The 17765-nt window shown below is 37.4% G+C and overlaps 1 protein-coding gene across 2 annotated transcripts in view; it reads right to left on the bottom strand.

Annotated features, from left to right (window-relative positions):
• The window catches only part of LOC149067442 (uncharacterized), a 148527-nt gene that overhangs the window by 128850 nt on the left and 1912 nt on the right, over nt 1–17765 (bottom strand). For both annotated transcript variants that reach the window (XM_089252671.1, XM_089252672.1), the window contains exons 2-8: nt 16506–16628; nt 14279–14328; nt 10825–10915; nt 2740–2825; nt 2280–2329; nt 1702–2005; nt 44–137 (exon numbers count right to left, since the gene is read on the bottom strand). In XM_089252671.1, coding sequence (XP_089108797.1) covers nt 44–137; nt 1702–2005; nt 2280–2329; nt 2740–2825; nt 10825–10915; nt 14279–14328; nt 16506–16621 — 791 coding nt within the window. In that variant the 5' untranslated portion in view covers nt 16622–16628. The remainder of the gene's footprint in view (nt 1–43; nt 138–1701; nt 2006–2279; nt 2330–2739; nt 2826–10824; nt 10916–14278; nt 14329–16505; nt 16629–17765) is intronic.

Raw genomic sequence — 17765 nt, 5'->3', positions numbered from 1 at the left:
TCTATCTAAATTGGATAATTCAGTGCATTCGCATCAGAATCACCTTGGTTTTCCTTCAAAATCAGCATCTGTCTCATTTATATCCATAGGCTGAGTTTCCGCATTTAGAGTTGTATCTTGATCTTTCAACTCTGCATCTATTCATTGGGGAAAATCAGCAAACAAGTATACAAACACAAAACTCATATTGTGCAATAAATAAGTAGGACATCATCAAATAATGAAATTGATATCACAATGAACACTAATGCAATAATGTAAAAATGTACACAAAAACAATAACACAACCTGTCCTAAAAAGATAGACAATTCTGAAAAATTTGGAACAAAATTGAATATGATACTCGTTAAAAAATTAATTTTCTGTGGTTTAAGATGTGACTTGTTTGAAGATATTTCAAATAAATTGAGAAGTGTAATAAATACCTCAACTAAATTTATGAATTGAAAATCATTAAACATTATTAAACATTGCGAAAAACACTGTCCCAAAATGATAGAAAATAAGAATAAAAAAGTCCACTCGAGTCATTTTTAACTGTTGGTCTTCATCTGTCTCCATATAAGAACTCAAGCGCCAACTCAATATCCAACCATTCCAACATTCTAATTAAACCCTCTCATTTCCCTGTTAGACTCAATCACTCCCAAAAATTACAGCCCATCTTTGCCTCTTTAGATTGTCACAAATTTGGCTTCTTCCCAAGAACTATTATTGACTGGAACAATCTACCACTGGACCTATCTATCGGCTGGAACACTAAAATCGAGAGAACACGCCAATCAACAAGTTAAGGATAAAAATTGAAAAAAATCAAGTGATCCAGTGTCTGTCTTGACATGGCAATGACAGACAAGCATTAAACATATGGATAGGAAAGTTATATATATCGGCTGGGACAACCCAGCTCACTCTCCTGACATAGCACAGAGATTTTCACTTCTCTCACCATAAGCAAGGTTCCTAAGCCCATCAGCAATTGACTCAATCACTCCCAAAAATTACAGCCCATCTTTGCCTCTTTAGATTGTCACAAATTTGGCTTCTTCCCAAGAACTATTATTGACTGGAACAATCTACCACTGGACCTATCTATCGGCTGGAACACTAAAATCGAGAGAACACGCCAATCAACAAGTTAAGGATAAAAATTGAAAAAAATCAAGTGATCCAGTGTCTGTCTTGACATGGCAATGACAGACAAGCATTAAACATATGGATAGGAAAGTTATATATATCGGCTGGGACAACCCAGCTCACTCTCCTGACATAGCACAGAGATTTTCACTTCTCTCACCATAAGCAAGGTTCCTAAGCCCATCAGCAATTGACGACAAAAATATTTTGGCAATTATAGTAGCAATTGCCCAATAACATATATAGTAGCAATTGATGAAAACTACATTGACATATTCTTTAGCTCAAAACTCAAACCTGCCTATGACTTGGGCGGTCTGAAAAACTGCAAAAAGGTCATTTATGCTAATGGCTAATTTTTTATTGAGTTAATGTGTTCTGATTTACGTGTAAGAAATTTCTCATCTCGTTTTCAAATTAAAGAAACTTTTGCATATCTTCTAATATATTCTATCCAGAGTTCATGATTCACATCTACAACTTTCATAGCTAACGCAAGTAATAATGAAATAAAATAAATATTTAAAAAAAATTTAGAAGATTAAATTAAACCATAAAGTCACCATTATTCATGTCATCAGCTTGGGTTGCCTGTGTTTCAGTGAGCCTCAAATTCCATTCATCATCATCATCATCATCATCTTTTTCTGCATTGCCATTATGATGTTCTTCGGATTTAAATGACACGGCTGGTTCTTTCTCAGGGCTTCGGATTATCTTCTGAGTAGGAGCATCATATAGATCATCTAGCAATACACTAGAATCAACGAATGTTGCATTATCATCATTCTCATCATCACTTTCTTGTACCTCATCTTCTAGAGGTATTAGACGCTGAGTTGGTTTGTTCCATATGTCTTCTTCGTCCTTTTAATTTGAACAAAGAAATAGAAGTAGCATATTAATCACTAAAACAAAGTTGCCTTCCTTTCTTTTAAAATTCTATGTGATAAGGTAAGCTAGGATGTACATGCTTATAACAGGCAATGGAATTTCATATGAATATCCCCGAAGAGCATAGTAATTTAACATTGACATATTCTCTGACTTAATGATATTCGAATACCTGACTAAATATAAATCTCAATTCTCGCATGAAGTTCTTGAATTTGACACAGATTACTATGCAAAACATAATTACCTTCTTATCAGTTTGTTTTTCCTCCTCTAAAATAGAAACACTTTCATCCACTGAAATTAAACAGACAATTAAAAAAAAATTAGCAAATAAAATGAATTAACCCTCTGGCTGCTCATCCCACGATTTCCGCGGGCATGTGTTTTTCTTCCTTTATTGAGGAGCGCATCCCGTTTTTTCCCCGTTTAACCACTGAAATAAATTATACAGTATTAGACGTTTCATTTATGTTTTGGCCAACAGATGTCGTTAGTTGTCCACTAAATTGCTGCATTTGAACGCACATGGTATTATCGCTCAAACTTCACTTTTAAAATTCACTAAAAAAAATTAGGCAATTTTTGAAGCAATTTCGGTCCACAAATTGAGCAGTCAGAGGGTTAAAGTCTATCAAAGAAATGTTGTTCAATCATAAATTAAATATTATGTTTGGGTAAACATTTAAAGTCAAACAAATACTTACTCAAAACGGAATCACCTTTCTCTGGAGTGCTTGGTATGATGAAAGGAGCTGTATCATCTGATTGAGTCGGTGGTATCATGATGGACCTGGAAATTTATTTTTTTAAATAATAAAAAATATATATTAACATTCTCATTGAGTTATAAAAAACATTTTGAATTAAAATTTATGTTTACTTTTTATTTCAAGAACAATTGCAGCAATAGTATAATCACAAAAGACAACCAATAAAAAGTATAAACCAGAAAATTGTTTAAGAGATCACAGATCCACTGCTCTCACACACAGCAGAACCAGTCTATTAAGCATCCAATAGAAGCCAGTCAGAAGAACATTAAACACAATCGATGCTCGTTATGACTATCGTTCCATAAAAAATGAATGTTATACTGGGTGGTCATTATATCGAAGGGAGTAAGTTATTATCCAGGGTGTCCTATAAGTGCTATTGAGGCCTTTATCTCATCAATTGTCCATCGTAGAGGTAGTTTCAATTTAGAAAATGCTCAAAAGGAGTTCAAAAATTACCCTGTATCAGTTTTGAAAGTGAAAATAGTGTGTAACAAAATAAAGAATCTAAATTTTTATACGGTTCTCTCCCCCCACCCGTTCTCTAACTTTCAATTAGGAAATTGTTGTTCTGTCACTCTTGAGGCCAAAAAAAAAAAAAAAATCCATGTTTCTAAGTGTAATATTCGCCAAGATATTTAAACTCAAAAATCTGAGAAAATTTGGGAGAGGACTGTAAAAGGAATGAGGGAAAGAAGCTTTGTCTGTTAGTTTTTGCTGTTCTTTCATAACTTTTAATTTTTGAATTCAAATATCTTAGCAAATATTGCACATAGAATTTTTTCTGTTGACCTCAGGAGATGCAGGGCAACTTTCGAAGTGGAAGTTTGGGATAGTATAGAAATTTGGATATTTTTTTTCTGACGCACTGTATTTTTGCTCTCAAAAATGGTACAGGGTAATTTTTTAACACATTTTGAGCATTTTTTAAATTGGAATCATACCTCTACGACAGATGGTTGATGAGATAAAGACTGCATTAGCATTTACATGACACCATGTATGAAAAAGTTTCGGACATTGTACTGCCGATGTGATGGGTGTCGATTGTATGCAGTGTTTAGGGGTGGGAAGGGATGAAGTCCATTTTGGAACAATTATCGGAGCAGCAAAATATAGGATTTGGAGCAACAAAAATTAAGTAATAGAGCAAGGATGTATAAATTGGAGCAATAAAATTAATGTTACAAGAAGAAAAAACAATGAATCAAAGCAACAATATTTGGGATTGATAACATAAATGAAAAAAAAAGCAAAAAATTAAATAAAAAAAAATTCTTGTGCAAACTTCTCACACTGGTCTATTTAAAGTGGTACACAGTTTTTGCTTGCTGAGGGCATTATTTCTTGTCTAGAAAAGCAGCAATTGAAATAGGCTGAAAAGTTTCTATAATAAGTTCTGCGGTGCAAGCGTCCCTCATCCATTTTGGAGCTGAAATTTTGAAAATGGAGCAGAACTAAAAACTAACTATATCTGCAATAGAAAGAGAGTAATTTTTTTGTGAAATGCCAAAAGTTTTGTCAAAAATGGTTAGAACAAATAATTCTAAATCATTTTCCTTCACAAATTAAAGTTCATTCAAATTTTTTCTGAAGTATCTTATGTCACTACTAAAACATACATTACTGAAATGATAAATAAAAATTATTAGACTCTGTGATGGTCAAGGCCGACCGTATTCACGAATATAGGTGGCGCGCCCGAGATTCGCTCACGTGGCAGTCGTGTTCGAGAGTAGTTCGAACAAAGTTGTTGTGATGTTGCCCACCCGGTGTATTTTTTGTTGTAAGCCGGATTTTCCCCCCCCCCCCCAGATGTAAATTTTCAGTCCCTTCTTGAAAATAAAAATAGTAGTTTCAACCCTACGAGGCTACAATTTGACACCCAACGTGAAATATGACAGGTTTTTTTTTCAACTCGAGGGAAATCATCAGTGTTCAGCCTGAACGTACCTACGAATTGGTAAGTGAAACTTTCACTGCAAATGTTCATCCGTGTTTGTTTTCAACCTGAAAAGAATTCATCGCATCAGCTGTTTCGAAATTCGCGAAAGTGTTCGTTGAGTGTGAAAATGTTCGTCCGATGTTCGTTTTCAACCTGAAAAGAATCCATCGCATTAGTTTTTTCGAATGTTCATCCGTGTTAGTTTTCAACCTGAAACAAAATTCGCGAAAGTGTTTGTTGAGTGTGAAAATGTTTAATGTTAGTTTTTTTATGTCATTCCACACGTCTCAAAAGTGGAGATTTTTTTTTTATTGTTATTGAAACATTCGATTATATATAGTGTGACATGGCTTATTTAGCAAAAGGAAGAAGCACGACCTCATCGTTCTAGCTCAAGCATTGGGAGTAGCAGTGTCAACCGACATAACAGTCATTCAGATAAAATCTGCAATAATCAACCACGATGATTATGATGAGGACTTTATGAAAGAATTCCTGCTAACTGTCATCGATGAGAGAATTTTGGACTCTAAACGCCAAGATCAAGGAGAACAAGCCACGCTTCAAGCGGAAAAGGAAATCAAAATCCGAAAGTTGGAAATGAATTCGAACTTGAAAAACTCAAACTTCAACCCGAAGTCGCTTATAACAGTGCCAGCTCTGTGTCAACGTCACCAGAACTTAGATTTGAACTTCATAAACTGCTCCCGAGTTTCGATGTTTAAAAGGATGACATATCCTTGTTTCTATCTCTTGCTGAAATCAAATTGACGAAGGTCCCTGAAGAATTTTGGGTATCCTACCTCATCACAGTCCTGCAGAGTAGTGTAACATCGCTCATCGCACAGGAACCTGAAGATAAAGCATCTGATTATCAACATGTAAAAGGGGTCCTCCTGAAACGTTTCTGATTATCTGCTGAAAAATTCCGTCAACTGTTTGCTACTCACAAGAAATCGAAAGACAGTACTTGGCGTGATTACTATTTTGAGCTCAGGTCGTTCTTCGAGAACTGGTTAACTGAATCGAACATAACTTTTCATGGGTTAAAGGACTTGATCATTACCGACCAGATGAAAAAGAAAGTCCCTCCTGAATACAAAGAGCATCTAATGGATGAGTGGACAGGAGTAATCTAACCCACTGTTCTTGCCGATAAACTGGATGCCTATGACAATATCAGAAGTGTTTTAAACCGAAGCAATTTTCCGAATAAACCCGAACAAGTTCGTCAAACTGTGCAACCACAAAAATCTGTACCTTTTCATGACAGACCGTCTATCGTTTGCTGTGATGCCGTATGCCAGGGTTCATCAAAGCAAAATGTCCAAATTGCTCTCCATCGACTGCAACAGATGTGAAATCACCAAACAACGCAATTTTGTAAAGCTGTCAATCCACAGACGCTCAGGTATCGCTACCACTGATGGAAATTCAAGTATGTCAAGATCGTGGTCTCATATGTATCGACACAGGTACGACACACTTGGTTGCAGGGGAACTCTTATATACAAGCTTTACCTAAGTAAAAATATACCAATGAACAGTGCCACCACGACTATTTGTCTGGCTGATGGTACCCGGTCTATCAGCAAGATCTATGAAGTCAAAGTACCTGCATGCGTTGGAAATCGAACTGTCAATACTACCTTTTTGGTATTACCAGAAGCAAAGGGTAACCGATCACTGCTGGGATTGGGCTTCCTGATGGCAGCAGGCATCACTGTGGATCTAAAGAGGAAATGTTGGTTTTTCAATGATACTCCCCACTACCAATTCTCATTCCCACAGGTTCCAACGGCTCCTGCAGTATCGGAATCAGTGGACCTCATGCATTCATACCGATTGCGTGCTGATGAGGAAAGAGATTTGACTCCCGAGCAAAAGCGTCAACTTAGCGCCCTACTAAGCGAACATCAGGATGTCTTCAAACCAGGGGGAGAGCCTAGTTCATTCGTTGAACATCATATCAACACTGGTAATAGTTCACCAACACCTGTGTCTCAGTACCGAATGTCTCCAGCGAAGACCAAGAGGGGTCGCAAGCCTGTCCCGCCTGGACTCATGAACATCCGAAGCCAGAGAGAAAGGGGACGCAAAAAGGTCGAGGCCTTGATAGAAACAACGGCTATGCCCGGAAAAGACGATGCAGAGAAACAAAGGGTCGCAGTAAATCCTCCGCTCGACGCCAGAAACCCATTCAGATGTCACGTTTGTCAGTTCGTTTTCACCCAAAAGAGTCAGTTTCAGAAACACGTTGACGAGCAACACTCAAAAAACCATTCCATGTCCACAAAGTCACTAACTTCAAGCAGCTGCAAGGTCGTGTCCGCCAGTCGTTTGCAGGCTGCATACGTTTGCGGAATCTGCCAGTCCACATTCAGTCGGAAATTGCAGATGATAAAGCACGTCATGACCAACATGAATGAGGCGTACGGCGAGGAAACAACAGCGTCATTGCCAGAATCGCGACAGCCGATTCGCGTCTAGGTGATCGTCTGTCAATACTGTGAGATGACCTTCGAGGATGAATCCGTTTTCCAGGATCACATAGAGTTCCACAAGACGAAAGAAAAAGACGAAAACTGTAGACACCCATTGCCGAGGCGCCAAAATTCTGCGGTGTCCCAGAGATCTCCATGTAGACATGATGTGGCCAGTACATCTTCACCTCAGGTATCACTTGGAGTGAATCATACATCAGCATTTCGACCTTGCAAGAACATTGCACAGACACCGGTGATGCCTATGCGTCGACGAGGCCACCCTCCGAAAAAGTCGTAGATTGATCTACCTACAAGTCATCATTCTCGTGAAGAATGAACTATATATATATATATATTATTTTTGAAAATATGTGTTTTTTTTTTGCTCTCCACTATTGAAATGTGCTCGTCAAATATTTTTTGTTTGTTTATATGCACCGTATTGTTTATGTTTGGAGACTCTTCCTAGTTTCATACCGAGACAGTTTCATGAAACCAGAGGGGGAGTCTGTGACGGTCAAGGCCTACCGTATTCACGAATATACACTGCTGGCCACCGTAAATGCAACACCCTGAAGGAAGCATGCAAATAATATGAAATTTACAACATGCATTAGCGGAGGTGAGATATGCAAATGATTAGAATTTCAGCGCAGACGCACATCACGCGCGTCTGTGGCTCCACTTCAAAGCGCTATTTAAGGCTTGGAGATTTCGACGATTTGAAGTACGGCAATTGTGTTTTTCTTGAGGTTTTTTCAAAAACACGATCAATTATGCCTCGTAGAAAACAGCGATCATCTTTTGATCAAGTATCCGAGTTCGACAGAGGAAGGATAGTGGCCTACCGAGATTGTGGATTATCTTTCAGGGAAATCGGTAGTCGTGTTGGATGAAACCAAACAACTGTAATGCGGATATGTGATCGTTGGATGCAGGAGGGTACGACGGACCGACGTGTTCGATCGCATCCACCTCAGTGCACCACTTCACGTGATGACAGGCGTATTGTGTGTATGGCAGTGACGGATCGCTCAGCCACATCACGAACCATAGCACAGCACATTCAGTCTGTACCGCATCATCCAGTGTCTGCGCGTACCATTCGACGCCGTTTAAAGCAGAGTGGTCTGTCCGCAAGACGTCCATTGCTTCGTCTACCCTTGCCGCAGAACCACAGACGTCTCCGCCGCCAATGGTGCGATGAAAGAAGGATGTGGACGGCACAATGGAATGAAATTGTCTTTACTGACGAGTCACGCTTCTGTCTGCAACACCACGATGGTCAGATTCGAGTCTGGAGACACCGTGGAGAGAGGATGCTGAACAGCTGCGTTATGCACCGCCACACTGGTCCTGCACCGGGTATTATGGTATGGGGCGGTATTGGATATCACTCTCGCACTCCTCTAGTACGCATTGCCGGTACTTTAAAAAGCCAGCGCTACATCTCCGAGGTGTTGGAGCCAGTTGTCCTTCCTTACCTTCAGGGCTTGCCCACAGCCATATTTCAACAGGATAATGTGCGACCACACATGGCACGCATTGTCCAAAGGTTCTTCGTCAATCGCCAGATTGAATTACTTCCCTGGCCAGCTCGCTCTCCGGATTTTTCGCCGATAGAAAACATGTGGTCCATGATTGCCCAACGATTGACAGATTACATCCCCAGCTGCCACACCAGATCAACTTTGGCAACGCGTGGAAGCTGCTTAGTCTGCTGCACCCCAAGAACACATCCAAAGTCTCTTTGAATCAATGCCGAGGCGTGTGGCATCGGTGATCTCCAACAATGGCGGCTACTCTGGCTACTGATTTTGGCAGGAACCACACTTCACAGAAGTCTATAAATTTAATCATTTGATGCTTGGTCAACATGTTATCTACAAAATAAATATTGTTGCAATATCTCTTGTCTTTCTTGGTGTTGCAATTTGGGTGGCCAGCAGTGTAGTTGGCGCGCCCGAGATTCGCTCTCGTGGCAGTTGTGTTCAAGAGTAGTTCGAACAAAGTTGTTGTGATGTCGCCCACGTGGTGTATTTTTTGTTGTAAGCCGGATTTTTTTCCCCCAGATGTAAATTTTCAGTCCCTTCTTGAAAATAAAAATATTAGTTTCAACCCTACAAGGCTACAACTCTTTTTAAATTAAGCACTATGCATACTGAAAACCTAGGCAGCAAGAATTTCTGCTGCTCAAACACCAAAATCTTATTCATCCTGATATGATATAGCAAAAAAGTGTGTGCAAAAGTTAGCTTCTCACAGAATTTAAAGAAATGATTAAATTTAAAAGTGAAATGCAAAAAGTGAGAAAAATATAAAAATACCTTGTTTACTTAAACAATTTCTCAACATAATAGCATGTTAATAGATTAAAAATGTTTTTTTTTCTGCTGTTTTCTCAGCCTGAAGCCTGTTACAATATTTTCTATACGAATCACAAGTCGCTTTAAGAAGTTCAGCATCTCAATGACAATTTTTTTCAAATTTTTCATGCCCTTGAACATAAGATTTTGTGTGTTTTATACCACTAAAGCATTGGATGGGCAGATTTTTTACTGTTCAAACAGACTTTAGTTAACACTGAACTCTTTCACAGTCTGCGTGACCATGTGCTAAAGATAAAGAAAGCCTTCACCAAAACTGGCAAAATTTTGAACTTTGGGCTGCTTTCAGGGTTACAAAGTTTGAATATGTCTGCCCAATATCTATCTATCTATTCTCTGAACTGATTTCACTTCTTGTAGTTCTTTGCATTGTAGTGCAACCCATTCATCACACATAATTGATAGTTCTATTGGTGATACAATGTTAAGCAACATCCCAGCAATATGTGAAGTAATGTACCATACCAGCAATGCAAGAGAGGGAGTGTGAAAAACAAGACAGGGTGCAAACATTTCATTCTCTCCAACAACATGTTTTGGAAAAGTAGGACATTTATATATAAAGTATGCGACATTTATATATAAAGTATGCGACATTTATATATAAAGTATGCGACATTTATATATAAAGTATGCGACATTTATATAAAAGTTTTAAAACATTATTATAGCAAACAAAATCTTTGTTCCAGTCTTTTGCATCAAAACAAAGATTTCGTTTGTTATAATAATGTTTAAAACAATGCTTCCAAGATAGAAGTTTTTGATTTTTTTTTTTTACTACAGTCATTTTCTGCACACAAGAGCTGATTGTACCAGGACCTAGTTTATTGTTGATTCCAAATAACAGCAATATTTTTTCATGTGTCTCGCCAAAAGGCTGGTGAGCAAACCCCTCGGGGTGAGGACTTTTTCCGATAGCTAAGTTTTCCTACTGTCATCTTATCACTGTTTCTGTTATACATCCATGTCAGGAAAGATTCTGACAAGGACAGGTCTGATATCAAACTTGCAACAGCTCTAAACATCTTTTGGTACGTACGCAAATATCTCATCAACCTGGGTTACCATACATGAACAGTTTTTTAGTGATAACTTCCACATTCATACTATAATATAGTTTAAACTCATTTTTAAACATGAGTTAACAATAAGGCAAATAACCAAGGTGGGGGAGGGGGAAATCCTAATATCCTACCCGTCTTCATCATCTTCTAATGTGTCAGCTACATAACATTGTTGGGACAATTGAAGAACTTTTACAGGATCAGCAATTTCTTTAGTATAAACTAAAAGAAAAAAAAATACATAGGATTAAGAATTTGAGATCAATTTTTCAACATAAAAAATAAATTCAAGAACTGTTGCCAATGAGAGATTAATAAAATCACTGAATCTATATTCTGAATGAATTGCCAAGATTTGAAGAAATCATGTTCTTTTGAAAGATAAAATGAAAAGATAGCACTCAATTAATGCGGCTAGTATAGCTGCTAGGCCTATATAATATTTTTTCGACTGACACTTTTTTGGCATCTATCATGTGAAAATATTTCTGTGATCCATTCAAAGAAACGTAGAAATGAAATTTTTTTTTCTTTTTTTAAAGGGCGCTAGGTAGTTAGTTCGATTCCCCCCCCCCTTTTTGAACTTCAAGTTATCCATCCGCCTGTTTAAGCTTCCAAAAATGCTTAGTTAAAGCTGTGGAATTTCTTCGATGCACTTTATGGGCCCATAATTAATTTTAAAACAACCTATAAACTATATGAATTTATGCAGTTGAATATTGAAACATTCATTTTCATGCTTGAGAAGATATAAATGAAAAGTTGAAATCAATGTTATTGCATGAATATCCAACTCAAAAGTAGGTCCATCTAATCACTTCGTATTAAATTTTCTGGACTTTGTATCTCTAAGCGAACTCAATATTTCAAAAATTGAGAATTGAATATATTTTTATAAATTATTGATGTGGCGGATAACCCCACTAAATTTCCGCATTTCTACAGTAAAATCGGCAATTTTAACACTGATTTCTATGAGGATCACCCTTTTCCTGACCCTCAAAGCGATGCTGATAACGATTATGACGTCATTCAAAAAACCTCATTACTGGGAGAATTGAAAATGTGGCAAACCATTATAAAGGCATAAATATTATACATATATTGACAGCGTTGAAGAAGTGGCAAGCCATTGTAAAGGCATAAACACGTCTGAAACGCATTGCTAGGAAACCACGGTAACCAATGTAAACGTTCGGAAAGTGATTGTTGAGGCCCAAAAACCATTGTTGCCCGACAGTTTTTTGCCCATTTGGGGCATTTGCTTTGCTCTGACGAAATTTTAAAGTAGCCTATTGTTCAAGTCGGGTCCCATTTGGTATATATGCAAAATTTGGTGACGATCGATCTAAAATTGTAGATTTGTATAGAGAACATACACACACACACACACACACACACACACACACACACAGAAAATCAATTTTATATATATAGATGATTATATCTTCTTGGAGATTGGCCCCTGAAGGGGGACAACCAACGATTCCAAATGAGGTACAGCACAAAAAAGTTACCACTGTGACAAGTAATAACAAATGGTTAAAGTAATACCTTTTTCCAGAATGCATTCAGATACCTTGGGCTAGGTGCTTTCAATCTTTAATGCAGCAGGACTTAACGTTTGACATTTCAATGAAGCCAGCAGGCCACCAAGCCCTACTGCACATGTAATCAAATACCTTGGCAGCATTCACTGGCCATGTGTTTAAGTCTTAGATTTTGGCAGGCCAATAAAAACCATGTAGAAGCAACTGGGACTGAGTTCCAGGTAAGCTAAGTAGCAGTAGAAAGATTAAATCTGGGACTTGGAAGTTAATCTGACCCAAATTCTCCATAGCCCTGGTAAAAGGGCAACTGAAAACACAAATCCACAGAATCTTTGAGTTTGGAAATTCCCACTGACAATGTCTTCTTCTGCAAGTCAAGTTTTAATCTCAAATATTTAGCCGTTTTTATGGGAATGAACAACTTCAAACTGTTTTAGTGAAAAATTCATCAATTAATTTTGATTTGCAATATCACAAAAACACTTCCTGTCAAACTTATACCAGTACCATACAAACAACAGAGTTAGAAAAATATTTTGATTAATAATAAATCTGTGTCTCAGATACTACCCACCCATATATAGTGAAACCCCACTACAATGATACTCGACATAATGAAAAATCCCTTTACAATATATTTTTTCTTGTTTAGAGTTGTCTACTCTAATGTATAAATTGTTGCTTCTTTATATATAACTAGCTACAATACCCGGCGCTGCCCGGGTTTTCTTCAATGAGGCTTTTTGGATCATGCGATATCTCCCTCTTTCTTTGAGGGACATGCAAACCGTGTCTAAGTTAACCAATATGGCGACGTCCTGCGTGACTCATGAAAGAAATAAATCTAAATTTAAAGAAACGTAGAAATGAATAGTCCCCCCCACCCTTTTTTTTATGGGTGTTAGGTATTTCGATTCCCTCCCCCTGAACTTCAAGTTATCTATTTCTGCCTGTTTGAGCTCCCAAAAATGCTTAATTAAAGCTGTGGAATTTATTCGATGCACTTTACGGGGCCCATAACTAATTTTAAAAACATCCTAAACTATATGAATTTATGCAAATAAATATCAAAAGACAATACGGAGACATTAATTTTCATGATTGAGAAGATATAAATAAACGGTTGAAATCAATGTTATTACATGGATATCCAACTCAAAAGTAGATCCGGCATATTATTCATATTTTTAATTTTCTGGGCTTCGTATCTCCAAGTGAATTCCATATTTCAAAAATCGAGAATTCAATTTAATTTTTAAAATTATTGATGTGGCAGGGAACCCCCCCCCCCCCACTAAATTTCCGTATTTATGCAGTTAAATCGGCAATTTTAATACTGATTTCTATGAGGATCACCCTTTTCCTGACCCTCAAAGCGATGATGGTGATGATTATGACGTCTATTCAAAAAGCCTCATTACTGAGAGTATATTGAAAATGTGGCAAACCATTATAAAGGCATAAACTATTATACATAACTGGCAGCATTAAAGAAGTGACAAACCATTGTAAAGACATAAACACGTCTGAAACTCATCGCTAGGGAACCACGGTAACCAAAGTAAACGTTCGGAAAGTGATTGTTAAGGCCCAAAAACCATTGTTGCCGGACAGTTTTTTGCCCATTTGGGGCATTTGCCCTGGTCTGACGAAATTTTAAAGTAGCCTATCGTTCAAGTCGGGTCGCATTTGGTATATATGCAAAATTTGGCGACGATCGATCTAAAATTGTAGATTTGTATAGAGAACATACACACACACAGACACACAGACACACAGAAAATCAATTTTATATATATAGATAATCTGATCTATAATATTTTTTCTTGGTCTGTAGAGTATCATTATATCGAGGTTTCACCATATAATGGCATCTATATTTTCATTAACAGTGTATTTTTTATTTTTCAAAGTTTTTGTTTCTTTGTACAAGATATAATTACTCATTAATTTTGGGATGCTGAATTCAGATATATGGACATCCATAATTGTTATGAATATTTTTTTCTGACCATAAATCTAGAATGTGTCTCACCTCTGGTAGGTTTTACTGGAGTTTTGTCTACATCATGGTCAGAAAATGGGCTGTGAAAACAAAATAAAAATTACTAATGTTTTTCAACAATAAAACACTTAGTACTAAAACTCCCTTTATAGTATGAAATGCTAGATCACACATTATATATTAAAGCAGAACCTACCTTATTCCTGCTGAATAATTTGGCATGCTGGAGAAATTGATGGGGGGGGGGCAAATTTTCAATTTGAATCAGATGGTCATTTCCAGCATGCCGGAAAAATAGAGGAATGTTTATTGCTTAACAGGAAATTTATATTATGCATTTTCTAAAGAAAAGTATGCTGGCAGATTCGGCAGGGTTTTGGACAAGCACTGTCCTTCAGAATCATACATGAAAAATAAGATGTGAAGTAGAAATAACATTTATAACAAAATAAAAAATTGAAAACAATATTTATATTTAAACAGTTATATGAGTGATATTAATTTATCATCACATTTCCAGCTTAAATCTGATGAGACTTGACTTTAAAAAAAATGAAATGACACCAAGAAAGATTTTTGATTTGGTTAGTTTTATATTGTGCTAGTATTTTTTCAGTATGTTAGTATTGTGGGGAAAAAATCTATAGGTTTTCACATAACATTTTGAAACTTAGGGGTTTCGAACAGTTTAAGACACTTTTGGACAGTTTACCCCACGCGTCCTGTCCAAAACCCCCAACCCTGGTTATAGCGAATATAGCGAAGGTTTTTCACATTCCAGTGTGACTTATATCCAAGCTTGACTGTTTTAGCTGGAAATCATTGATACAGAACAGACATATAACCCATATTTGTATTTTACAGGGCATTCCTGTAAACATGAAGGGTTTCGTAAGAGCTTTTACATTGGAAACAGGTAATATGAATGACATATAATCCCCCACCGAAAAATTTTAATACTTTTTAACATATTATTTTTTATTTAGAAATAATACTGATATTTAAACTAGGGACGGACAAGTGAAAAAACACACCAATTCGGACCGATTTTGTGGGGGGGGGGGGGGGGGGATTTGCTTGGCACTTACGAAATTTTGCTGCCGTCTAAATTTTTTTCTATGGGGCCGTTCAAGTATCACGTAAGCAAATTTTTAGCCATTTTTGACCCCCCCCCCCTGGTCAGCAAAATTTCGTCATCAGCTCTGCCCCTCTGAATCCTAATGCATATTGGTGGGATCGGAGACCTACGGGGGGGGGGGGGGGGGGGCTCGCGTGCCCCTCCTCCCATGTTCAAAAATGTATTTTTTAATGCAAAAAAAAATTTTTTTTTAATTGAAATTTCAGAAGAAAAAATAAGAATAAATAACAATAAAAAGAATAAATTTCTATTAATTTCAAAGGCAGTGAACACAAAATTTACTTTCAATAAGTTCATTGTGACCTCTAAGCCATATAATGATAAATCGCATAATAAAGGCCCTCGGTCCATGGACCAAATATGGCCTCGGAGGGTTATCTGATGTGGCCTGCCCTCCTCAAATCTAATTTTGTACAAAAAATGAACTAAGTGGCACATCTACAGATGGCTTAAGTGTCCCGGGGTACAATTCTAGAACATTTAAGAGGCCCGTGGCAAATTTTCAAATCACTTAAATGACTCGGGACACAGTTCCAAAACACCTAAGCGATCCGTGACACATTTAGAGATTCCTTGAGTGACAGTGACGTAGTTTTAGAGCACTTAAGTGGCCCCCAGTGCGGTTCAACATCACTCAAGTTACCCGCGGCACATTCTCAGATTATTTAAATGGTCCGAGGTATATAACTACAGATCACTTGAGTGATGCGTGGCAGTTTCCAGAGCACTTAAGTGGACCAGACACATTTCCAGATCACTTGGATCCGTGAAACATTTAGAGATCACTAAAGTGGCTATGTAGGGCACTTATCAATAGAGAGGGGATGTTACTTCAACTGCCCACAAACTATCAAAAGGTTTTTTTCATTTTTGGCGCACTGAGTAAGATGCTATTAAAAATATTTCATATTTTCATAAAGGGTAGTTGATGACGTAAGCATTATTCAAACCCCCCTCGTCATCAAAAGTCAGCAAATTGGAAATCACCTCCCACCCCCCTATCGATGATGATGTGATACTTGAACGGCCCCTATTTGTCAAGCCCTGATTTATACATTACTAGATAGGTATATATTTTTATAATGCACAATGAAGTAGGAAAAAAAAGATCAAACTAACTCAGGGCTTGAGCCATGATTTTCACTGTTTTTTGCTGGATTATCGCATTTGTCATCATCCTTAGCCAACTCCAATGAGGTATCACTTACTGATTCATCTTTGTTTGAATCACTCATGTCAGATCTGAAAATGATTTTTAACACATTACATCCAAGATAAGAACGAATTAAATCACAAAATAAATAACCACAGTACAGTCTATGCTCTTCCATCGTTACGTCAAAAACAGATGTTATATCTGGAGTTTGTTTTCTGTGGTTTTAACTTTGAGGTGCAAATGTGAGCCGATCTCTTCGTTAAAAAGTCTCACCACAGAGAGCAACAGTCCTAGAATGGTACAAATATTCACTCATTACACTCATACATACATGGCATCACTGAAAATTCAAAACTTACTTCACTTCTGAAATATAGACGACAGCACTGAAAAAACAGAAGCAAAACTAGATACACACTCGAACTGTTAGGTACACACGCACTTACACTTCCGGCACAACTCACTAGGTATGTAAATTGCCCATGATAGACAGACCTGAGTTATGCCAGCACCTCCTAGAGATAGGCCTCAGCACAGGTTGCAAATTCATCTGTAACATCATTAGGACCACCTAACAAGTTTGCCACATTTTGAACTACAGTATCCTATTTCATTTCTTCTTATTTTGGTGTAGAATCTTTCTGGTTGGCTCACAAATACTGCATGGTGATTGGATGTGGGGCATAGAAATCACCAATTCACCAATCGTTTCTTTTCCACACAACGATCATACTGGCATGAGCAGGGAATTTTTCTCCTGAATATTCTGAAGGGAAATGAACTACTTGTTGACATCATGACCAGGATGTCAGCGTGTAGAGCCTTTTATCTGTAGGAGGTGCTGGTTGTGCTCAGTTTGAAATTTTTTTTTAAAAAGTGACAAGTGGATTTTCAAGATGAGATGAATTAAATTAAGATTCTAGTTAGCATCCACTATTAGCCCAGTTGGTAGGATGTGCAACTGGCCAGCATGAAGGTGGATGATTTGAATCCCACCTGCATCTCGAGAGGCTTTTGTTTTCTCTTACTTTCATTTTTGATATTTTAATGATTACCGATTTATTTTTATTCAAAGTTGATATTAACTGTCCAGTCATCTGAAGGGTTGCCTTGGCTCGCATGGCTCCCACAAGGGTGGGGCTGAATATATAAATTCAATATAGGGAATGTCAAAGCATAGGGGTACTGTTGTAGGTTGTGGAGAAAGTCATCATGACATTGAC

The sequence above is a fragment of the Pholcus phalangioides genome, unplaced genomic scaffold (assembly GCF_987345545.1).
Source record: "Pholcus phalangioides strain wild (caught in Gottingen) unplaced genomic scaffold, Ppha-v1.0 ptg000030l_1, whole genome shotgun sequence".
Classification (NCBI taxonomy): domain Eukaryota; kingdom Metazoa; phylum Arthropoda; class Arachnida; order Araneae; family Pholcidae; genus Pholcus; species Pholcus phalangioides.
Note: the sequence above shows the minus strand (reverse complement) of the source record. Positions and strands in the feature narration are given on the sequence as shown.